A 25,617-nucleotide genomic window follows, 5' to 3' on the forward strand; every position below is an offset into this window, starting at 1 on the left:
TAGCTTCACCAATCCGCCTGCTCGACTGTTACCTCTCTACATTTTTTCCCACCAGTACAGTTACCGTAATCACAGAAAGGCACAAACACCAACCAAGTTAATATAGATTGTATTAAACAAACAAGTCAACTAGAAACTGCGCACGTAGATGTACAAAGACAAAGATCCCCCGTGTAGCCTAAACAGGCTGTCGGGGCAAGTGCTGTTAGCGAGCACCTATGAAGGCCGGCACGACACACGAGGGGGTGGGTGGCCAGCACCACGCCCAGCCGCCTTTGTCTCCCCAGTGGCGATGTTTACGCACCGCACTGGGTACTCATTTGAGGCTGAGTCGACCTAGGGGAGGCCCAGGACCGATTCAGATAAGCGTCACTGGCGTTGGGTGCGAACGGGAATGGAACCCGGGTCGCGGGGTTCGTAGTGCAGTGCGCTAACCGCTACACTACCGCTCTCCACACGTAGAGGTACACACAAGTGTCTGTCAAATTAACATTTAAAACTGGAAAAAAAATAAAAAAAGATGAAGGCGCAAGACTGCAATGAATTACTGACGCTACTGCTAACGGAAAGAAACTCAGCTTGAGACAGCCTTCGAGAGAGGATATTTAGTCTGAGGAGCGGTGGGTGAGGAGTGTGTACCCACACTTTACCCCACGACACACGCGATCTGCTGACCCACTCGCTGCGGTGCACCTGCTGACGCTGCTGGGTGGAGACTCCCAGCAAGAAATCTGTCCCCCATCGTTTCAACTGCCGCGCCGGGAGATTGAACCAGTTGCATCTTGAAGAACGTTCACGTGCCGCCTGCACGGGGCAGGCTGTCGGCGTGCAGAAGTCCAGTTTGATAAATAAAAAAAACAAAACATAATTTAATTTGGCTAAATGGTGACGGCAATTGAGACAACCTTCGCGGAACGCCTCCGAGTGCCCGTTATCCCAGCGGTGGTTAAAGCACGTCATTAAGCGGCCCTTAACGAGCGAGGGAGGAACCTACCCCCCCCATCCCCGCCACAGCTGCCAGGAGGCACAGCCCACCCACCCCTCCTCGCACCCCAGTCGCCTTATTAAAGAGCCGTTAACGAGCCTGTGAAAGGGAGATCATTGGTCGCAAAATATTTTGAGAGTGGGCAGCAGCAGCAGCGGCATCGAGCGGCTATTGTGATTCCAGCGGAGGTGTCGGAGGGGTCAGGGTGGAGCTAAGCCGTTACTTGTTGATCTACGCTGCTACTAATGTCGCTGTGCTGTTACCGATAGCCAAACAACAATTCTAATCACAGCTGCACGGCACAGTACCTGCACTATTCCTACTACTGCCATCGTCGTCATCATCGATGATGGAGATAAAACTCAGTTATAGGCCGAGCGTCTCCTGAACCAACAAACACGTGATCACTGCCCCGTCCACCTGACCCCTGCCCCGTCCACCTGACCCCTCGCATATAGCAGCACAACCCTCAACCGCCGTGCTGAACTAAAAGACAGACGGACCAATGGAAAAAAAAACGAAAGAAAGAGTGATCGGACACGTCACCCGCACGCATTCCCTGGCACACACGCACACCCTCTCACAAAGGCGCACGCGCGGGCACACGCTCGCACGCACTGTCTGGCCACGACACTGGAGGACGGCTGCATTACGTAAACGCGACGGGCGTGCGCGCGCATGTGTGCAAGTGTGCGTTCCGCACGTGCATGCATGTGTGTGTGTGTAGGCATTTGTAGGTGTGTGTAGGCGTGTGCACACGTGTGGCGCTGCGCTACAAACCCTGCAACCACAGTTCGATTCCCACTCAACGCTAACATCTGTGACCGATAACGGGGCCGGTCTGGGGCCTGCTTATACAAGTAGGTGGTACGATTCATAGAAAAAAACATCAGCACCAGGACACATCATCAAGTGCTCAGGGCGTCGTGCTGGCCACACTGCACCCTCACCAGTGCGCTGTGCCGGCCTTCATAGATGTTCGCTAACGGAACTCTTGCTCCAACAACTTGCATGGTGCTACAGGTTCTCTCCGTCTTTGTTTTTACATGTACATGTGTGCATGCGTCTGTGTGTGCATGTGTGCGCGTGCGTGCATATGTGTGTGCGTGCGTGCATATGTGTGTGCATGGGTGTGTGTGCATGTGTCCGTGAGTGCGCACAGAGAAGCAGCGATGGGCAGGGTCGTTGTGACGGAGCTGTTATGTAAAGCTCAATGGTGGCGTGCAATGGACGTATCGTTTCGAGCGCAATGTTCCATTTTGTCAACGACGGCCTGCCAAGCAGGCTCGGGCCTGGTGATTAACGGCAACTATTTCCATGCGCAGGCTTTCGTGATCAATGTTAAGATTCATAATTGAATCTTGCTTTTTCATGGTAACCGGTTTGTGACAATGACTGATGTGTTTGGCTGTCTTGGGTGGCGGGGTGTGTATGGCTCTGACATCATGCCTACACGCTCTAACTCAAAAGAAACAAATTATGTCACGACGATTGCTTGAATCTTACATAACCTCAAGCGCGCTTCTCAATGTGTATAGGTACTAAGTGAACATCAGGACCGATTTGAATCCACGACTCGATGGAGCGTCACATCACGTGTATTCAATGGGAAGGCCCAATCACGTGCGCCCAATCTCGCGTGACGGTTGAGCCTGGGTTTAACATGGATGGAAATGCCAGGCGATCTTGGGCTACGTATTGCCCAGTAGGCAGCAGTACAGCGCTTGAATTTTGAATCTATCTGTGTGGTGCTTAGAGTGTTAACCCCCTATGCGTGGTGGGTTTTCTCCGGGATCTCCGTTTTCCTCCCCCACACAGCCAAACTCTCATCAATGGAGTTGGCCAAACATGCCAATGCAGAGAAGCATCTCTTGAGACTGGGTGAAGATCCCCTTCTCATTTTCTTGATAAACAGGTTACGAGACCAAATCACCCAGAATGCGCCCGATCTAGTCAGAAGCTAAGCAGGCTTGAGCCTGGATAGTGCTTGGATGGGTAGCCACCATGTACATGTCTTACATAGGCCACTATGGGGCCAAGTAATCAGCAGAGGACAGCGCAGCAATATCTACTGTTGGACTGCACTATGCTCCAATGACTATGCTCCCCACCTTCACCAACCGGCACTGATCGGTGTGGTATTGGTCAAACAGCTCCCACAATCCACAAGGCGTGGGGAAGGCCCTCATCCAGCAGTGGATTGACACTGGGCTGTGCCCATACATGCATGTCACATGTGGTGCAGATAGAAACCAAAATCCAAGTTTTGTAATGTGCATATTTGCTAAGTTATCAAACACAGGGCCAAGATACTAAACGGGAACCCTGCTGAAAACAGTCTTCACACACCCAGAAACTTTCCCAAATGAACACATTTTTACATATATATATCTAGAATAATATTATCATCGTTACAATCCGGTGTGTTTGGGTCGTGCCACCGCGTGTTGTTCGGCACGATGTTGTCCGACTCGTCGCTCCACGCGCTGGAACCTTCTTCAGTTCCTGATGAAGGTTCAGTTCCCAAAGAAGCTCTTAGCGCGTGGGGCCAAACGTCAGACAACATCGCGCCGACCAACACGCGGTGGTGGCACGACCTGAACATGCAGTGGAGAGCCATAGATCAGCACCACCGCGGAATTGTACGCATGTTGTATTATTATAGTTGTGATGCAGGAATTTAGGTTTAAAACAATATGAATACAAAAAACAGGGTCATGGAGACAAAACAGCTGAGATAAAACCTCAATGTATATTAGATGATGATAATAAAAATACTAGTGCACAATGCCAATTATTTGCGATTACTAAATGTTTTTAACAATTCCAACTCTGGAAAATTATGACAAAATCAACAATGAGCCCACGCGTGCGTTGGGCACAATTTCAAGCAGCCGGCAGCCGCCACTCGCCATCAAGTTACGATGTCACCATGAAGGTGCTTGTGCCAGGCTAGGTGCACTATGAGGCTGTCACGTGACGTGTGGAAGGCTCGCTGCTGACAGGAGGTCGCGGGACAGATGCAGGTGCCATGGGTTGAACGACTCGGATGACTGGCAGATGCACCACCTGTTTCCCACTGTGCCACCTCACTGCGTGTTAACTGCCCAGCCCATGGAAGCAGCTATCACAGAACTACCTAATGAGGTCCCTTCAAGTGACCTCTGGTACACAGAGTTTGGCGCACTGGTTTCCCAGGTTCTCTGCTATAAAGAATGGCGTGGTGCGTCGCATGACAGTAAAACCGATATTTAAAATTCTCAGAGCTGGGAAAATCATTGAGAGTTGAATGTGTTTGGATGATTGCGACTTTGTGACCGAGAGATTTCCCTACTTTGTGGAACTGCCCCCCTTAAGCCATCCAGCTAACGAGGTCAAGGTCCGACCGATCGCACGCATCGCACGTCCCCACCGCGTCACCTTCTCTGTTGAGCCGCATGACTTCACGGTTCTTGTGCGACGAATCCTTTCCAGTGCCAGCGGCACCAACATCCTCCCAGTCAGAAGGTCCTGGGACAGAGAGAGGAGCACAATACAAAAAAAGATAAAGATCCCCCATATAGCCTTAACAGACTGTAGGGGCAAGTGCTGTTAGCGAGCACCTATGAAGGCCGCAACGGTACACGAGGGGGTGGGTGGCCAGCACCACGCCCGACCGCCTTCGTCTCCCTAGTGGCGATGTTTACACACCGTACCAGGTACTCATTTGAGGCTGAGTTGACCTAGGGGAGGCCCAGGACCGGTTCAGATAATCGTCACTGGTGTTGGCCGTGAGCGGGAATCGAACCCGTGTCGCCGGGTTCATAGTGCAGCGCGCTTACCGCTACACTATCGCTCCTCAAATACACACGCACACACACACAAACGCATGTGTTATTAGTCGTAAAACCAAATGCTGTTCGCGAGCACCCATTAAAGCCACGAGGGCATGGCCAGTACCACGCACGCCTCGCTGTCTTCATCTCCCCAGTGTTCATGTTTATGAGACATCACACCAGCTCCTCATTCAGGCCTCGTCAACCTAGCGGCGGCTCAGATACCACTCGTTACTGATGTTTGCCGTGGCCAGGAATGACCCGCAAGTCACAAGGCTTGTAGCCACTCCTACACACACACAAACACACGTGACCTTTTACCTGAAAACACACATTCACATCCGCTTGCACACACAAGCACCCACAAAACACTGAGCAACCCCACCAATATGACCTGTTTGTTTGCATGTGCATACATACAAGGGCCAGAGCAGTGGCTCAGTATTCAGCGCACTCTATTACTGTGACCAAAGTTCGATTCCCGGCCGTGGCTGGTGATATTTGGGCCTCACCAACCGGTACTAACCAGCATGGTGAAGTATGGCGAAAACCCCTCTCTCCCCGTGCCCGTGACAGAAATGGCGTGGGCTTTCATCCAGCAGCAGATTGAGCTTGTGGGAAAACCCTGTGCGACATAAAAACGTCACCTCGTTCTCGGCCGCCATTACCCACCACTTGCCCTGTGTGACCTGTGCCTGCCTAGGTGCAAGCCGAGGCTCCTGGTGGAATGGCAAAGACCCGCGAGCAAGAGGTCACGGGACCAGGCCCGTGAGCAAGAGGTCACGGGACCAGGCCCGTGTGCTGTGGGTTTGTGGCAGCTGTGATGAACTGCGCGTTTCCGCGCTGTCCGCTCGCCACGCTCGCGTTGGCCGGTGCTACACGCGTTGTGTCAGCGCTACGCCTCGTGACGATTAATGCGGGGGTCCCCCCGTGGCTCCTCCAGGGACCCTCAGGGCCTTGTTCTCGGCTCCGGCTCGGCCTCTAATGCTCCGGGCTCGAAGCCGCTCCGTTGATTTCAGCGACGCGCGAGCGGCTCGGCCATAGCCCAGCTCAGGCAGAGCTCCGTGGAAATCCTGAGCGTGGCTGGGAAGCGTGCTCAGTGCCGGCTCAAGCTGAGGCAGAGCCAAGCTTGAGCTCAGCCGTGACTAAGAATACGGGCCTAACGCTGCTCGCCGGGCACAGAACAATTCACTCATGACCAGGGCCTGAGTGCTCACCAAAAATGTTTCACGTCACTGGTAAAAAGACTGCAGCAGGTGGCACGTTCGTGTTAGCCACAGTCATAGCCAGAGGTGTGGTGGTGTGCCAGATAAAGAGTCATGAGAATTTTATGAATTGTCATGATTCCAGGTCATTATTCGATTCAAGAATCAACTGCAGTGTATTTTGTCTCAATTGTGTGTGGGTCTCCGTGTGAATGTATGGGTCTCTATGCAAGTCTATGGGTCTCCACAATACGTGGATTTATTTACTGGAGCATCTAAATGCAACCCGCACCTACCGACACTGTACCAAGATATTGGGCAAATCTATGTTCTAGAGAGAGGTCGTCAGTCAGGGGCAGAGGAGTCGGCAGCATGGACGGCTGGGAGGAAGTTCACACTATGCAGGTAGAGGTTGACTGGGAGCTTCGACGGAAAGCCTTGGTTGCAAAGGTACGTCTGCTCCACATTGACTAATTTGTCCTGCATGTCTAGTTTGCACTGTGTTCTGCCCCGTTTGTGCCGTCTCGACTGCCCGTCCCATCGTCTGTGCTGCCTTTCATTCGTACGGTCAGCTTTGTACCATCTTCATCGTTTGGTACAGTGGGTCTCATTCCTTTCTGTCTGTACTTGCCGTCTCGTCCGCACTTCCTCTCTCGTTTGTTCCGTTTCACCTGTCCCGCGCTCTCTCTCTCTCGCGCATGCGCGCGCATTTTTCTAACCATTAGCCTAAAGGAAACATTCGGCAGCGTTTTTCACGAAGAAAAATTACGGCTTTCCTGCGCTCGCGGTTCCCCGCGTGTCCCGCGAGCGTGCCAAAGCGCAGTTTAAAACAACGGATCGGATCATCATCGATGGACGCCTTGCACTGGGCTCGCCGCTGTCACCAGACAGTCGTCCAGCTCCCTCCAAGGTCAACATCAAAACATCACCGGGGCTGCCACGAGTCCACGCGGCACTCAAGTGGCCCCTTCTATCTGGCCAAAGTGCCCAAGTGAAAGTCAGGTCAAAGCCACGTGCTGCCCTAAACGAGCATCGAGATGGTGCGCATCCCATTAACAGTCCTGAGCCAGTGATGGGCACTTCTACATTCCTATGGCGGGAGTAAGTCCACCCCATGGGACAAGCACAATTTACAAGAGTTTTTTTTGGGTTAGATCGCGTAAATATATAAATGTGTCGATAAACCCCCCCCCCAAAAAAACCTCTATTATGGATGATATTGGTCGCGAAAGCCTACATGTTAAACCACAATTTACTTCCCTACAAAGTGGTAATCAATTTTTTTTATTTGAAGAGTTGAACCCCCCCCCCCCCTGGAACAGGATTTGAACTGGCAACCTTCCGACTGAAGCCACTCTCGCTCTACCCCTGAGCCTCCGGGGGGGTCGCATATCGAGTGGGCTAGTAAATGGATGGGTTGGGATTGGGGTAAATGGATGGATTGGGATTGTGGTAAATGGATGGGTTGGGATTGGAGTAAATGGATGGGTTGTGATTGGGGTAAATGGATGGGTTGGGATTGGGGTAAATGAATGGGTTGGGATTGGGGTAAATGGATGGATTGGGATTGGGGTAAATGGTTGGGTTGGGATTGGGGTAAATGGATGGATTGGGATTGGGGTAAATGGATGGGTTGGGATTGGGGTAAATGGATGGGTTGGGATTGGGGTAAATGGATGGGTTGGGATTGGGGTAAATGGATGGGTTGGGATTGGGGTAAATGGATGGGTTGGGATTGGGGTAAATGGATGGATTGGGATTGGGGTAAATGGTTGGGATTGGGGTAAATGGATAGGTTGGGATTGGGGTAAATGGATGGGTTGGGATTGGGGTAAATGGATGAGTTGGGATTGGGGTAAATGAATGGGTTGGGATTGGGGTAAATTAATGGGTTGGGATTGGGGTAAATTAATGGGTTGGGATTGGGGTAAATGGATGGGTTGGGATTGGGGTTAATGATGGAACGACGGTGGCAGGATGCAGATCGAGATGCAACGCGTGAGTGGGGAATGAGTGACTGAAGGAGGACTGAGTGGTGCACGCGTAGAACGACACAATGATGCAATGGTTGGCGACCTGACCGACCGCGACGATGGTCAAGTGTCTGCGCCTGATGCTGTAACAGACATCTGTAACGTAACACGGCAGTACACAACAACGCACGCCACTGTTGTGGCAAATGCTGTCACAGTCACTTACTCCTCACCGCCCTCGCCCGTTCGCCACGCACAACACGAAACGCAACAAAACCCGTGCCAGACTTTTTCCAATGCACTGACCATGTTCCCCCCCCCCACAAACGTAGCGTCTGCGAGGCGAGCATTGAAGGCGAGCCCAGCAGCGGTCATTCCACGTTACTATGGCGAGGCGGTGTCATGCCAACGCATAGCACGCGCAAGGTGTAAAGGAGGCCAGTCGTGGTCATTCCACATTACGATGACGGGTCAGTCGTGCCGAATCGTACCACGCACAGGAGTCAATCCACATTACTATGACGCAGTCGAATAATTCAAATCACGACACCGACGAGCTTAACACACTGAAGCCAGGGACGGCCATTCCACGTTCACATGACGGGACAGACACGCGCGCGGTGCACAAGGTGGCGAGCGCTGCCAACTGCACGTTACTCTGACGGGGCCGAGTCGACCCAAAGCGCAACACCGCCACAGCAACAGTAACGACAACCACCAACATCACCGCTCAACACAAGCGACCGCAAGATCGACCCCATCACCATCACCCCGTGTCCCCCCACTTATGATGATGACGAAGCGACCGACCGACCGCCCCCCCCAAACCACCCACAATAAAGAAACCGCCATGGCTCACCATCCCCGCACTGAACCCTGGCCGCGTCCACCAGGGTGGCCCAGGGCCGACTCGCGAACGCTTCGGGGCTCGGTAGCCGCCTCCCTCTCCGCTCCCTCTGCGCGTCGCCACCGCCTTCCCCGTCCGCGGCCGCCATGAGCGGCCTAGCGCCTTCCCCGGGGCCGCGGCCGAGCCTCGCCGTCGCCTAGCCGGACCCGCCGGCCGGCACGCGCCCTCGTCCGGCCCACTCGGCCCGCCTTGTCTGCTCCGCCTGGCCCGCCCGGCCCGCCCGGCCCGGCCCGCCCGGCAGCGGGACAATCCGTCGACATCCGCCGATAAAATCGGTCCCGGACGCCCGTTTGTGAGGCCGCCCGGACGCTCGAGAGACCCAAGGGTTCGATGCGCTGTTCCTTTCTGACCGCCGACGTCGGATGCGTTCGCGAGCGTCCACGGGAGGCCAACACGGGAGGGCGCCGCCTTAGGCCGCCATTGAGGCGCTGGGTGGCCGCGGGGCTCGGCTAGTGGCGCGGCCGGGACGCGGCCGCTAGAGGGCGGCACGCGGCGCCCCCGACAGCCGCCCGGACCCCCACCATGGGGGCAGCAGCAGCAGCAGCGGCGGCATCGGCGGCTGCCTGCTGGGCAGCGAGTAAATTAATTATAAACAAGCCACCAACACACTCCATTAAGTGAGCGTCGGGCTTTGTTAGGTGGTAATATACACACAGACGAGCGCCCGTTACGTAGCTCCAAGTAAAAAAAAATGTTTTTTAACCCAACAACAACCTATCCACTCCCCTCCCATCTCAGTCCCCGTGTTTGCAGCCGACAGTGGAGAATTAACTGTTGGTGCTAAAAGGTGATGGTTAATGGTGTATTTTGAATGAATGCAGGGAATTGCATCTGAAATTCTAATTGAAGATCAATAAATACTTTGCAAGAGCACCTCGTTGATTGCCAGGGTGATGCCACAAATCCCACGAAGCAAAGTTAGCCACAATTCAACGCCTAACACCAAATCATTGTCAATTAGGATCGACACCTTTTTCCACTGCAGACCAATCCCGGGAACATTTCTCAGTTGGCCTGGGTCTGTGATCAAAACTGTGAAGTTTACTGTAATAAAGTTCAATGCTATTAATTGCAACACTTTTTTTTTACCAGGTAAGGCCCACTGAACTATGTGGCTCTTTTTCAGAAGCAACCTGGCCACAAATGATAGCTCAACGAAGTGGCTTATCACGTGCACATTTCTAGCAGATAAATATTTCAAATGCATGCTTCTAAAGCCACGTGACCACGGGGAGAACACGCAAACTCCAAATATAGAGGCGTCAGGGTTGGGATCGAATCTACGACCTCCTGCATACCAGGCGAGGGAGATAACATCTCATTTCCACCACGGTGCCCACACAGCAATACCGAAACTGCATATATCAAACCCTTGCCACCCAAACACAGATGCCAGTACCCGGACTACACTGGCTCAAACCTGGACTCGTGGTAACACTCCCCTGAATGCACTTGATCTCATCAGATAAAAAAAACTAAAATGTAACCACCCTTTCATCAATAACACTGTCGCTCTGGAGGGAAACTATCGAAAATAGGTAACGTTTCGGGCAATGGCTCTTCTTCTTTGCCTGAAATTACACCCAATATGCATCTTTTTACAGGTAGGAACAACAGGTTCCACACTGCCCACCAGGGATTCTTTTTCTGTCTATCGTGCACGAATGCGCCGTCCAACCAAGTTCCTACCTGCCCACTCCGAAGGAACGTGTTTAATTTTAAGACCACAGCGTTATTGACAAATGTGTTGAGTTTCTGTTCTGCTTATCTGTGCATCACTGCCAACGCAGTGTCACCAAATTGATCCACCAGATCTGAGAGAGCTAAGCTGGGTTGGAGCCTGGTAAGTACCTGGATGGTGCTGTACACTATACACTACACTACTATACACTACACTATACACTACACTATACACTACACTATACACTACACTACTATACACTACACTACTATACACTACACTATACACTACACTACTATACACTACACTACTATACACTACACTACACTATACACTACACTACTATACACTACACTATACACTACACTACTATACACTACACTATACACTACACTACTATACACTACACTATACACTACACTACTATACACTACACTATACACTACACTATACACTACACTACTATACACTACACTATACACTACACTACTATACACTACACTACACTAATATACACTACACTATACACTACACTACTATACACTACACTATACACTACACTATACACTACACTACTATACACTACACTACTATACACTACACTATACACTACACTATACACTACACTACTATACACTACACTACTATACACTACACTACTATACACTACACTATACACTACACTACTATACACTACACTACACACTACACTACACACTAGTGCTGTACTAGTGACGAATCGGCATGTTCTGTTTACGTGTCAGCCCTTACGAGTTGGCTGTGTCGGGTGGTGGCGGCTTTTAACAACACATTTATATATTTACGCGATCTAACCTAAAAAAACCTCTATTATGGAAAACATAAACCAATTTCAAATGACACGACTTAAAATATACACTCATGATACCCTCCTCCTCCTGTTGTTGTGGTTCCTGTGACGCACACGTCCTGTTACTTTGCCCAGCTTGTTGAGTTGCGGCTGAAATGTTAGATGCCTATAAATCCAAAGCGCGTGGAATTGTTTAACAAAACAAGTATGGAATTTAACAGAAAATCGATTGTGATGACAAGACCGAATAGTGGGCCCTGACATAAACCTTACAATCATGTCTAAAGAGTTACATTATTGGAATATATTTACCATTTTCACCGCAGTCAAAAGCTCCATGCTGTCATTTGGTCAGATTTGGGTTTCTGGCACGAGAAATAGTCTTAAGTTGATTTTGTGGGACCTTGTGAGAACTCAAGAGACCACGATTCACAAGAGTCATCTGAGTTGTCACCACAATGACAAACGCTAAGCGAATAAAGCATTTGTGGTGTTGAATACATGGCATTCATTAACCGAAACATCAATTTAGAATCATACAATCGGCCGTGCAGACATGCGCGTCAAGGTTCTCATGGTAACTCGGCCTTTTAAACCAGAACATGAACGCAATTTCCACAACCATTATTTTCTGATTACCGACACAATTGCTTTGAAAATTACATAGGTTGTGTTTCGATTCATAATTGATTTTTCGGTCAGATTGCGTGAGTAAAATAAATATATTTGGAAGCCACGGGAGCATGCACTTTTAAATCTAGATTGAAAACTCATTTCTTTAGAACTGCTTTTTGTGTTTAGTTTGTTGTCCTTCCCCCCACACCTCCGATTAGCACAGTTGGCTACGTACGATGCGTAAAAAGTTCAACATACAGACACACATACATACGTGTGTTGTACACCCTCCTCCGCCCAACACAGCCAAATAAACAAAGTGGTCACATGAACATACGTGGAAATGTATTACTATTTATTGAATCCTCTGTTTTAGGGTTGGGTTTTATTGGTGTGAGCCTGCGGCGTGTGTGTGTTTTGTTTATCACCTGTGAAAGGCACTTTATAAGTATTACGTTTTAGTAGTGGTGTTAATGGAAGAAGTAATAACAATTGCATTTATTTGCCTAGGCAGACCTCATTGAGTCTCAAGGCCATTCTCGCGAGGATCCTGCTACATGTGGATGGTTGGCCAATTCCATCATTTGGTGTCTGGCTTAGTGTGTGAAGAAATCAGAGCACGTGTCAATCCACTGCTGGATGAGGGCCCCGCCACGCAGTGCGGGTCGTGGGGGTTTGTTGACCATACTTCACCACGATGGTCACCGTGGGTTGGTGAAGGCGGGCGTTTTTGAACCTGCTCATTGATCCAGACTCATGCACCTTTCTTAAATACTAGGCTCATAGAGCTGGGATACGGCTCTTGTGATTTAAGGGGCCGTCCATAAATGACGTCACGCGATTTTGGACGATTTTTGACCCCCCCCCTCGTCACACGGCGTCACAAAAAGTCAGACCCCCCCCCCTCCCTCAAATATGACGTCACAAAGCTCTGCCCCCTCCCAAAACCATATTTCCATTTTGAAAATAAAACATGCTTCAAATCGCTTTAAACTGTTGTCATTGTAGTGCGTATTTAATTTGGCGCTGCACTGATGTTGTAGGAGTGTTGTTATGAAAATTAGTGTTGTTATAAAAATTATATATTTATTTAAAGTTGCGCATTTTGATGTGACGTCACATTTCTCAAACTCCCCCCTCGTCACACATCGTCACAAATGTCTGACCCCACCCCCCAGGTGCGTGACGTCATTTGTGGACGGCCCCTAATGTTTATAATTAAGGCTTGTAGAGTCTGACCAAGGCACCTCTGCGATGCTTATCGTTTGGTGTTAATGTCTGGTGTGTTGAGTAGACCTCGTTTTACTGGTAGGAACCTCCTGGTTACACAGGCCCACAGGGGATTATTTAGTCCGTCCGTCGTGCAGGGAGGGGCTGGGTGGGGAGGGGTAGGGTGGGGAAGGTGGGGAGGGGCTGGGTGGGGAGGGTGGGACTGGGTGGGGGGTGGGAGGGGTGGGGCTGGGTGGGGAGGGGCTGGTCACCCCGTGGTGCCCTTATAAAACTCAACGTTTAACCTACTCACGCCGGCTTGTGCCCGCCCTCACAGTCGGGCATATTTGCGGAATACACCACGCCGCCGTTGACCCTGGCCATTGACCGAGCAACCCAACGTTCCTACCAGCTCCCTCCGCAGTAATGTGTTTTTTAATCTCGGCTCCAATCTGCTGTACTGACACCGATTGAACTTGTCCCCCCAGGTAAGGTGGCCGCCGCCACCTGATGTACAATAGACACGTGCCGCATGAAGCGGCCATCTTACCTGGGGGGGGGGGGGGACCCAACAGGTCACGTGGGGTCTCTTCTCGGAGGGTGCCTCTGCGTCTGCCCCGGGGAGCGGTGGCGTAGCGGTTAGCGCGCTGTGCTACAAACCCGGCGACCCGAGTTCGATTCCCGCTCATGACCAACACCCAGTGACGATTATCTGAACCAGTCCTGGGCCTCCCCCAAGGTCGACTCAGCCTCAAATGAATACCCGGTGCAGTGTGTAAACGCAGTGTCACCAAATTGATCCTCCAGATCTGAGAGAGCTAAGCTGGGTTGGAACCTGGTAAGTACCTGGATAGTGCTGTAGGCATGGGAATGCGGGGGGGAGACAAAGGTGGCCGGGCGTGGTGCTGGCCACCTACCACCTCGTGTGCCGTGCCGGCCTTCATAGGTGCTCGCTGTCAGCACTTGCCTCAACAGTGTTCAGGCGAAAGGGGGGGGGGTCCTTGTCTTTTTTGTCCATCTCACCAGCACCACCACGTGGCTTCACGCCTCCCGTTTGTCACACAGATGACACGTGTGTTATGTATCGTATGCTGAACTTCTTTCGCACCGTACGTAACTAGCCATGCTCATCGGAGGTGCGGGGGAAGGACAGCAAATAACATACAAAAAGCAGTTCTAAAGAAATTCGTTTTCCATAAAACATTTTTAAAGTGTATAGCTTTAGTGGCTTCCTAATATCGGAAGCAAGAGCGTTCCAGACGGCCGCAGAAGCGCGTCTGAATAACGAGGAATGCAGTGACCATCTTTGTTCGATGGTTAGCCACAAGGCACTGCTGCGAGGATGACCGGAGTTTGCGTGACGATGGCTTATGCTTCTTTCTCTTCAGGTCAGAGACACGGAGACGGCACCACTGACACGCTGGGTTCGAATCGGGGTTTCGACCGCCCGTGATTGAACCGCGTTCTCAAGTGTGACGAATGGGTAGTCTCAACCACGTATCATTCAAGGAACTGCTCTTCCACCGTCACCATGATCACACCTGGCTTAAGCTTTGCTGCGTCCATACTGCAGGTGTTACATCTAATTGCTCGTGAACTCAAAACTTGTTTTTCTGGATGTGAATACTTGTCTGTCATAAGTGCTGCCCGAAATCTAATAACGCAGAATGTGTGTGTGTGCGTATTGCCCTGGAATGTGCCCAATCCCGTCAAATCTCAGAAGCTAAGCAGGTCTGAGCCTGGATAGTACTCGGATTGGGGGGGGCGGTGACTGCCAGCGTGTGCAAATTACAGGAGTCCTTAGCTCATCGTGGATTACACCCCAGCGCTGAAACCGAGCTCCGATTGTAACGCCACTCATTGTATCTTCACGGGTGAAAGATGTCCACGTGCGTTTTGCTTGTTATGGTGAAAATAAAATAAACCCACTGCATTGAAAGTTACTGTACGTTCAATCTAGATTTGAAGTTTTCGTGACTGCAGGTAAAGTCACGTAGGTATAAAATAAAATAAATTTAACCACGACGTTTCGGGCGCAACACAAGCGTCCGTTACTGTACGTTAATAAACGAGCTTTCCACTCAAGTCGCGTGTTGTTTTGTGAATGTTAACTGCTCAAGCGCTTTGAGGTTTATCCATCAGGGAGCAGTGGCTGATTCGAGTTACGGGCCGATGTTTCAGGTTGAACGAATCACAACACTTGACCACTCAGTCTACGTGATGCCCTTTGGTGGCCACGTGCGTCGGACTACAACGTTAACAACCCATGGGTATGTGATGCCCTCTTGGTGGCCCCGCGCGTAGCACCACAACGTTTACAATCCATGGCTACGTGATGCCCTCTTGGTGACCACATGTGTAGTACCACAACGTTATCAACCCATGGTACGTGATGCCCTCTTGGTGGCCACGTGTGCACCACCACAACGTTTACAATCCATGGCTACGTGATGCCCTCTTGGTGACCACGCGCGTAGCACCACAATGTTTACAATTCATGGCTACGTGCTCTTGGTGGCCACGCGTGTAGCACCACAATGTTCTACCCATGGCTACGTGATGCCCTCTTGGTGACCACGCGCGTACTACCACAATGTTTTAGATTTGAAGCTTTCGTGACTGCAAGGATTCATACTCTTAGTTCTTTCGGTAAAGTCACGTAGGTAAAAAAAATTGAAATTAATAAAAATAAAACAATAAAAATCACGACGTTTCGGAGGCAACACAAGTCTCCGTCATCAGGTGGGACCGTCACTGATGACGGAGACTTGTGTTGCCTCCGACACGTCGTGATTTTAATATTTTTTATTAATTTTAATTTCAAATTGTTTTACCTACGTGACTTTACCGAAAGAACTAAGAGTATATACCACAATGTTTACAATACATAGCTACGTGATGCCCTCTGGTGACCACCTGTAGTAACGCAGCTTTTACAATGCGATACCAACACCCGCCATTCGCCACCAAGTGACGTCACCACGGCGCCTGTGCCAGGCCAGGTGCACTTTGAAGGCTCGCTGCTGACAGCAAATATCTCGGGACAGACTCAGCAGGTGCCATGGGTTGTCTGACTGAGATGACCGGCAGAGACGCACCAGCCGTATCCACCCCCCCCCCCCCATACTGTGCCAACTTTACAATGCACAACTCCACACTCGCACGACGCCGTTGGACGCTTAGTAGGAGTGACGTCACCACCGGCACTTCACCCCTTCTTACTCTTGCCTATGTAGCCTCAACTCTCACCCAAACCCTTTAACGTAAACCCTTGAACGCTGACGCGTATCCCTGACCCTAACCCCGTACACACCCAGGGAGACGGTGGAGCGTGGAGAGGTGGCGATGGGGGGGCGTCCATAAATGACGTCACGCGATTTTGGACGATTTTTGACCCCCCCCCCCCCGCATCGTCACACGGCGTTACAAAAAGTCAGACCCCCCCTCAAATATGACGTCACAAAGCTCTGCCCCCCCCCCCCCAAAAAAAAAAACATGCTTCAAATCGCTTTAAACTATTGTCATTGTAGTGCGTATTTAATGTGTCGCTGCACTCTGGCGTTGTAGGAGAAAACATTTATTAAAAAGTATATTTAATTAAGTAGAACGTGTTGTCTTTATTAATTTCAAGTTGCGCATTTTGATGTGACGTCATATTTCTCAAACCCCCTCCTCTCGTTACACATCGTCACAAATGTCTGACCCCCCCCAGGTGCGTGACGTCATTTATGGATGGCCCCTGGTTATAAGACCCAAGACACTTTCCGTATGCACGTTAATAAATAAAACCGCCCAGAGAAGCCTCACTAATTACAGGATATAATGCTCAGACCACGACACTCGTTTTGTAGGGAATGTCTCAGGCCCAGCAGGTGCCCGTCAGAGCATACGGCCCATTGTCCGAAACGTCGCCTACGTGTGGAGCTTCTGTTATTTGTTTGTGCCTGTGCACCAATGCCAGATCGTGTGAATTAATCTTGGACATCCCGTGCAAGTTGCGTCGTTGCAAGCCCCCCCCCCCCCCCCCTTGATTGAGCAAATGGAATAGCCTGCGTCGATCGACTCGCTTGTCTCGCCGGACCGTACCAACTCGGGCCGTGCGGGCGGAGAGGGGGTGACGGGCAGTCTTGTTCTCTCATCGCGCGTCTCTCAGCCACGGTTCCTCGACTGCATTTGTCTTTTCCACAAATCGCGAGGTAAGTGTCACCCTTGGGTTGAGAGGGGCTCGTAAATTTCTGATCGAGGGCGCTCTGCCCCTAACCTTCGTAGGCTACGTAACGGCGAAGTGCTGCTGCTGCTGCTTAAGCTGCTTATGCTGCTGCTGCTACTGCTGCTGCTGCTACTGCTGCTGCTGCCCCCATGCATATCGCGTTCATCTTCCCCCGGCATCGCGTCTTCAACGTGCATGTTTAGCGTGCAATGTACGTTTATAATGACGCGCGGTCTACGCTGTCGTTGTCCGTGTTCCATACACACGCACGTAGATGTAAATATAAAACCCTTGCTGCAAACAGTCGCGCGAATCACAAAGTCACAAATGATGGGCGAGAGGGCGTGGGGAGGAGAGGCAGACAGAGCCGCGACCTCCGTGCCGGCCTCCCCGGGGCGACCGCGAGATCCGTGGCCCCGGAGCTCCGTGGCCCACCCTGGGGTGGTCGCTCTCCGTGGTGCTGGGTGGGCCTCTAAATCTGTGGCCCACCCCGGGGTGGTCGCTCTCCGTGGTGCTGGGTGGGCCTCTAAATCTGTGGCCCACCCCGGGGTGGTCGCTCTCCGTGGTGCTGGGTGGGCCTCTAAATCTGTGGCCCACCCCGGGGTGGTCGCTCTCCGTGGTGCTGGGCGCCGTGGCGACGGCGGCCGGAGGTTTTAGCAGTGGCGCCGAGTCGGGTTGGGTGAGGCCCCTCGTTCACCGAGTGATGGCACACACACACCAACAAAACCCACCGGGTTAACAACACCTCCTCCTCCTGCTGATGCTGCTGCTGCTACTTGCTGCTTCATAGCGACAGCCGTTTATCTGCCGTGTGTTGATGATGGGTGGAGGCGTGGGGAGCGGTAGTGTAGCGCTGAGCTGCGCTGCGCAACCCCCGGCGGCCCCGGGTTCGATTCGCGCTCGCGGCCAACAACGCCGGTGGCGATGATTTGAACCGGTCCTGGCCCCCCCCTAGGTCGACTCGGCCTCAAACGAGTACCTGGTGCGGTGTGTTAAACATCGCCACTGCGGAGACAAAGGCGGCCGGGCGTGGTGTTGGCCACCCACCCCCTCGCGTGCCGTGCCGGCCTACATAGGTGCTCGCTAACAGCACTTGCCCCAACAGTCTGTTACAGGCTATACGGGGGATGTTTGTTTTTGTGTGTGATGTGTGGCGTGTGATGGATAGGTGGGTGTGTGATATACGGTGTGTGATGGATAGGTGGGTGTGTGATGTATAGTGTGTGATGATGATGAATAGGGTGTGATGATGGGTGGGTGTGTGATGATGGGTGAGGTGTATTTATGTATGTTGAACTTATTTCGCACCGTACGTAGCCAACCGTGCTAATCGTAGGTGTGTGTCGATTGGTAGAATGTAATGATGGATGGTGTAGGAGGCACAGGTGGTGCATCGGCCAGTCATCTCAGTCAGTCGACCCATGGCACATGGGTCTGTCCCGTGACCTCCTGCCAGCGGGCGTTCGACACTTCACGTGGCCTCAACGTGCACATAGCCTGGCACAAGCGCCGTGGTGACGTGAACGCCACTTCGTAGTCAATAGCGGTTGTTGTGTGATGATGGGTGGGGTGTGATGATGGGTGATGTGTGGTAATGGGTGGGGGGTGGTGATGGGTGGGGTGTGGGTGATGGGTGGTGTGTAGTGATGGGTGGGGTGTGATAATGGGTGGTGTGTAGTGATGGGTGGTGTGTGATGATGAGTGGTACGTGACGAAGGGTGGTGGTTCATGATGTGCGATGTAATGCCATTTATGATATGATGTCTGATGCTGTCAGCTGTTGCTCTCTTCTGATGTCCGACTTCAGCTATTCTTGCCCTCGACTCAACAACATCAACTCTGTGATCAATGCTTTTGTATATTCAGCTGACATCATCGATTACCTACTGCCACAATCGCGACGATACCTGCTGTCTGTGCATTGCTGTCACGTTCTGTCCCCTCTTGACCATCGGGGTTGCTGCACACAGGCCACTGCCGTTGCGGCTGTTCCGCGAAGATGGACGACCAGATTCAGGATGGTGTCGCCGTGCCAGGTTCGTCGACCTCACCGACGGCAAAAGACGCACAGAACCAAACCACGCAGCATCCAGCACTCCCTTTGAGCTAGGGGCGACGGTTGTCTTCAAGCAAACTCACACTTTCCGCGGGCGGTGGAGCGGTGGCGCGCTGGTTAGCACACTCCGCTAGAGGGCTGCTCGTGGGATATGATCAAGGTCCCTCTGTCGCAGTCGCGACTCCTTCGTTGTTTCAAAACGTTCGTCTGAGACGGTGGCCAAGGTGGCGCCTTAGAATTCCGGGTGCTGGGCCAGACACCACCGAGGCCCTGGGTTCGAATCCCTCAGGGTCACGGCTGCAATGAAGCTGGGTTCTCGAGTGACGACATCGCACATGGTGATGTCACCCCCCCCCTGCATGCCAACGATCAATACTTTCAGTGCAGATTTTTGTTTGGTGTCCGTTATCACCAAGTTTTGTAAAACTGATCAAACTTGGCCGCATGTCTCCACCACTGCGAATCTTCAACGGCGATGCAACTCCACGTCGCCGTGCGCCGTCGCTCCGAGAGTTACGACGGACGGAGCGAAGCGGGTGGGAATTCGTGACGCGCGGTGTCTCCCCCGGGTAGACGCGACGGCGGCGGCGGTGGTGGTGGAGGAGGAGAAGGAGCAGGAGGGGGTGGTGGACGAGGAGCAGGAGGAGGTGCCGTCCGAGGAGCTGCTGCGTCTACGTCGGGAGCTCGCCAGCGCTCGCGAGGTCGCTCGCAGCAGCGAGATGAAATGTCGTCAGCTGCAGGGTGACGGTCACCACCGCGGCACGGGGAGACGCGGGGACACCAAGGGGACGCAACGGGTTCATGGAGACACGGGGGGTCACGGTGGGGACGTCGGAGGGTGATGAACACAAGAGAGAGAGATAGAGACACGCAGGGACACGGGGGGGGGCGCATGGAGGGATATGGAAGATGTCATGGACTATGGGGACACGGGGAGAAAGAGGGGACACGGAAGGGCACGGGTGGCATAGGACGATGTGGGATGCTGAGAGACGTGGACATTGGGGTGGGAATACGTGGGAGACACAATGCCATGGGGGGCACAGGGAGACACGGGGTGGGGGGAGGCAGGTAAGGGCACAACAATTACAGGACAACGATGGATGTTGCTGTACGACTACCATCTACTGCCCAACACCTAACCCCGCGGCAGCCGATTCATGGTGGTCAACCCATTCCCACCGATCCGGATGATCTCGGGATTATCGCCAAGAGGTGTGCGGCCTCCACAGCAGCCCCTGAGCTTGTGGGCAGAAAGGACCGCAGTGGGGACATTGGACTCCAATTGTGCTAAGCGCTGGAGCCAGTGCCGAACTAAGCCCGTGCGGGGCCTGTAGCATATGTTATGAAGGGGTCCTAACAAAACAAAACACAAATATTAAAACACGTAATTTTTTAACTTGCACAGTAAATTAATTGTATTTTTTCATTTGCTATACAGCCAGAGAATAAGACAAATTGCTAACCTTATACACCCAGTCGTTCGTAAAAGTTGAAGGCAGTATAGTACCCTAGGAATAGAGCAAGTGCAGATTCACTGAACCGGAATTTTTTCTTGCTGTGGTTTGCACACCTGATGATGATTGCTTGTGTTGCAATCGAAACGTCGTGATAATTGTATTGTTTTTTTTCCCTTCTACATGACTTTACCGAAAGAACCAAGAATATGAATCCCTGCAGTCACGAAAGCTTTAAATCGAAATTTAAACGGAATTGATAACTTGAAAGCATTTAGCGCGGGTCCCTTGAAAGTGGGAGGCCCGTAGCACATGCTACTTTTGCTACTAGGATAATCCGGTCCTGGTGAGAGTCTATCGTTATGTGTGTGAGTGTATCGCTGTGTGTTTGAGAGTGTATCACTGTGTGTATGAGAGTGTATCGTTATGTGTGTGAGAGTGTGAGTGTATCACCGTGCACGTGTGGGGAGCGGTTGTGCAACGGTCCGCGCGCTGCGCTACGAACCCAGCGACCCGAGTTCGATTCCTGCTCACGGTCAACACCCAGTGCCGATTATCTGAACCGGTCATGGGACTCCCCTGGACCGACTCAGCCTCAAATGAGTACCTGGTGTGGTGTGTAAACATCGTCACTGGGGAGACAAAGGCGCCCGGGGCGTGGTGTTAAATGTGCCGGCCTTCACAGTTCCTCACTAACAGCACTTGCCCCAACAGTCTTTTACAGACTATACGGGGATCTTTGTCTTTGGTGCCCGCTAAAAGCACTTGTCCCAAAAATCTATGACAGGCTTAACAGGGTTCTTTGTCTTTGTGTGTAAGAGTCTCTCTCTCTCTGTGTGAGTGAGTGCATCTGTTTTACGTGGTGTCTCCGTGTCTCTGTGCATCTCCTTGTGAGTGTGAGATATTTCATAGTTCTGCGGAGAGTGGTGGCGCAGTGGTTAGCACGCTGCCCTACGAAGCCAGCCACCTGAGTTGGATTCTCGGCCTACGGCCAACATCTGTAGCAAGTCCTATTGTCGTGCCGTAGGTCTCTTCTTCCTTCTTCTCGAGGCTAGTGTGTGTATGTGCGGGTGGTGTGCGGCGCACGCACACTCAGTCGGCGACGAGGTTGTCGCAGGGGTTCACCGTCCTTCTCTTTATTATCTCTCGCGTTCACGCCACCAACTCCGGCCCCCCTTCTCCCTCCCACGACCACGCTGCCGTACGACCCGGCCCAGACACGACCCTGTCCGTGTTGCACCGACGGCGTCGACCGAGACAGGCAACTACTGTCCGGCCGCGCAATGATCGGGCGAAGGAGCTCTCGCTCTCCGCTGCTTTTATTCTTCTCGGCGCGGCTTGGCTCCGTCTTGTCGAACCCACCAGAGGTTTCCAGGGGCCTCCCCACGAGGTCTACCGTGACCCTTGCCCCAGTTCCTCCGCCCTGCCGGCACACACACCGTGTATATGCTCAACGGCGTGTGCGCTAAGTGTCAACTTGCAGTTGCAGCTGCTGTACAGCAGTCAGTGCTGTGTCACTACATTATCAAAACTTATTCTGGGCCTTCTCCATTTCGGTGAACTTAAATGATAACTTCATGGGCTGTGTACACATCAGCACTGGGAAGACGAAGACTGCCAGACGTGGTGCTTGCCACCAGGGCCGTATTATCCAATAGGCCACAGTAGCCACTGCGCCGAGGGCCTACGAAAGCGAAAGGGTCTAAGAAATAAATAAATAAATACATAATGCTTTTGTATGATAAAAAGTGTAAACCAAGATATCTTCTTGCATAAATATATTTATATCGCAAGGATAGATAAAGTCTTTTCCAAAGAAGCATGTCAGTCGTTATTTTTTCTTCATCATACGGTGAGATAAATTAACACCGGAGATGAACTTTCCAGATTTTTTTTGTAAATTGCAAAATTATCGACAGCATCTTCAAATGGTGTTTTATCGCACAATCTCGACAGAGGGCAGTGCGAGGAAAGGCGAGGCGGCGTTGCTGTGCTACACCTGAGACGAGCATGGTGACAGCGTCGGTCGTAGTAGCATGGGGCAGCAGCAGTGCCAGCTTGTAAAGAGTGATCACTGAAGACCGACGAAACAGAAGTGCATTGGGTCTACAAGCACCTTCACCCGGCCCTGCTTACCACACGACCCGCTCCTGTCCGCTCCGACTTTAACAGGCGCCCGCAAACATTGCTCGCACCTCATTTACTTGATACAGCTATCGTGCTGTGACGGTTCCACCTGAAGACGGAAGCTTGTGTTGCCTCCGAAACGTCGTGATTTTTATTTTTATTATTTTTTTTATTTTACTTTTATTCATTTTAATTTTTTACCTACGTGACTTTACCGAAAAAATCTAGAATTAATTGCTCGCTCCACCGGTGTGTGTAGAGCACGCGGCGGCGGCGGCGGCGGCGGTGGTGGCGGTGATCTTTCCGTGTGTTCTTGCGTCTCCCCGTCCCCGCTTGGCAGTGCTGCTCGAGGAGGAGCAGTTCCAGTCGGCGCAGAAGGCCGAGGGCTACCTGCGGCAGATACAGAGCCTGCAAGGTACGGGGAGGGTCCGTCACTCCATCTCCTCTGCTGCCCCCCCCCACCACCCTGGACACGACTTTCCCTTCGCCCGGAACACCTGGGTTGCTCACAGGTTTGAGACGCTCGCTTTCAAGCGTCGATCTGCTGGGCGGCTTGTAGCATCGTTCACCATGATTGACGTGGACCCGGTTCAATAGGTGATCGTGAACAGCACCCTCTCAAGCGGTCTCTGCGCGCATGCGTTGCGGTGCGCGCACGTCTGGGAAGCGGTAGTGCAAGTGGCGAGTGCACTGCCGCTACAAACCCTACGACCCGAGTTCGATTCCCGCTCAAAGCCAACACCAGTGACGATTAGATCTTGAGCCTGGGCATCCCCTCGGTCGACTCAGCCTTAAATGAGTTACCCGGTGCGATGTGTACACATCGGCACTGGAGAGACAAAGGCGGCCGTACTCCCTGGAGGGCGTCACGGTGGCTAGGAAGTTGTTAACTACCTCGCCTGGTATACATGAGGTCGTGGGTTCGATCCCAACACCAACGTCTGCTGTATATTTGGAGTTTGCGGGTCTCTCTTTCTCCGTGGTCGCTTGAATTTTTCTCCGGGTCCTCCGGTTTTTCCCTCCACATTTAGAATCAACATTCACGCGTTCAGAGTATGTGGCTGCTAAACGTGTCCACGTGATGATAATCCCACTTCATCGAGCTAACATTTGTGATGGCCAGGTCGCTTCTAGATAGCTCAGTGGGCCTTACCTGTTCGGATAAACAAAATATATTTTTTAAATCCTTTATATTAAGTTCGCTTGCTTGCTTGCGCGCTTACGACCGTGCAAATCTTTCGGTCGTTTTTTAACCCACTTCCCGTGATCCAATCGAGCCGATATTTTCCACACAGACTCGTTGTGCGTGACAATTAATTTTTAGGAACAAAACATGATATGTAATTACCATTGTGTTGAGCACTACGTGATGTCTTTGATCACCGCTCGCCCTCCGTCCCGGCGCGTCTCCATTCATTGTGTTGAGCACTGCGTGCAGTCTTTGATCACCGCTCCTCCTCCCTCCCGATACGTTTCCATTCATTGGCTACCACAGCCTGATAAGCTCTCCCCCCCCCCTCTCCACCTCCCTTCAACTTGCTTATAAGGGATTACATCTTGAATCATTGCTTCACTTGATGCAGCTAATTCGGCTGTGACGGTCCCACCTGATGACGGAGACTTGTGTTGCCTCCGAAACGTCGTGAATTTTATTTTGTTTTGTTTTATTTTACTTTCATTAATTTTAATGTTTTTACCTACGTGACTTTACCGAAAAAACCTGAGAATATGTAATTACCAATTGCTTAATGGTGCCAAGCAATCATCTGACTCATAGGTGGCAGTCATCTCAAGCCAGAGGACGAGAGGACTTTAGCCGCCACGCATATAAAGGATTTATAGTGAAAAACTTTGTTTTTAGGGGTTAATTTTTTTAAATGTTAGTTCGTGTGCGCCGTGTCGCTCTTCTTGGTACCCGCTGCTCGCCAACCGCACGCTCGCACCGCCCGGCGCGCGAGCGTGTCGCTACACGGGGCACCTTCTTGTCTCTGTGCGCTGCGTCCCAGCCGAGCTGCGCGCCGTGGGCCACGAGATGGAGGAGCTCCGCGAGCACCGCGAGGGCGCCATCTCCGCCGAGCGTGACGGCGCCGCCGCCGTCGAGGACGAGATGGCGGCGCTGAGCGCCACCGCCGAGCAGGTGTCGGCCGAGCAGGAGGCCGACATCGCCGAGCTGCAGGTGCGGGGCGTGGGGGGGGGGGCTGGGTGGGTGGGGGGCCACAGCGGGCTGGGTGGGCACAGCAGGAGGGGAGGGGACACAACAGGGGGGGGGGCACAGCGGAGTGGGGGGGGAGTGCACGACGGGGTGGGGGGCGGTTACAGCGGGGGGTGGCACAGTGGTGGGGGCCACAGTGGGGGGGGGGGGCACAGCAGGGTGGAGGGCCACAGTGGGGGGGCGTGTTAGGGTGGGGGCACAACAGGGGGGTGGGGGCACAGCGGTGGGGGGGGGAGTGCACGACGGGGTAGGGGGGTTACAGCGGTGGGGGCCACAGTGGAAGGGGGGGGGCACAGCGGGTGGAGGGCCACAGCAGGGGGGGGGAGTGCACGACGG

At 52.3% G+C, this 25,617-nt stretch overlaps 1 protein-coding gene across 1 annotated transcript in view; it reads right to left on the reverse strand.

Annotated features, from left to right (window-relative positions):
* Positions 1-9,387, reverse strand: part of LOC144732798 (uncharacterized) — a 30,163-nt gene extending 20,776 nt beyond the window's left edge. The window contains exons 1-2 of the mRNA XM_078614397.1: positions 8,838-9,387; positions 4,406-4,495 (exon numbers count right to left, since the gene is read on the reverse strand). Of these exons, the coding sequence (XP_078470523.1) occupies positions 4,406-4,495; positions 8,838-8,973 (226 nt within the window). The 5' untranslated portion in view covers positions 8,974-9,387. The remainder of the gene's footprint in view (positions 1-4,405; positions 4,496-8,837) is intronic.
* Between the last annotated feature and the right edge of the window lie 16,230 nt (positions 9,388-25,617).

This window comes from Lampetra planeri, chromosome 44, assembly GCF_965212315.1.
Source record: "Lampetra planeri chromosome 44, kcLamPlan1.2.h2, whole genome shotgun sequence".
NCBI classification, from domain to species: domain Eukaryota; kingdom Metazoa; phylum Chordata; class Hyperoartia; order Petromyzontiformes; family Petromyzontidae; genus Lampetra; species Lampetra planeri.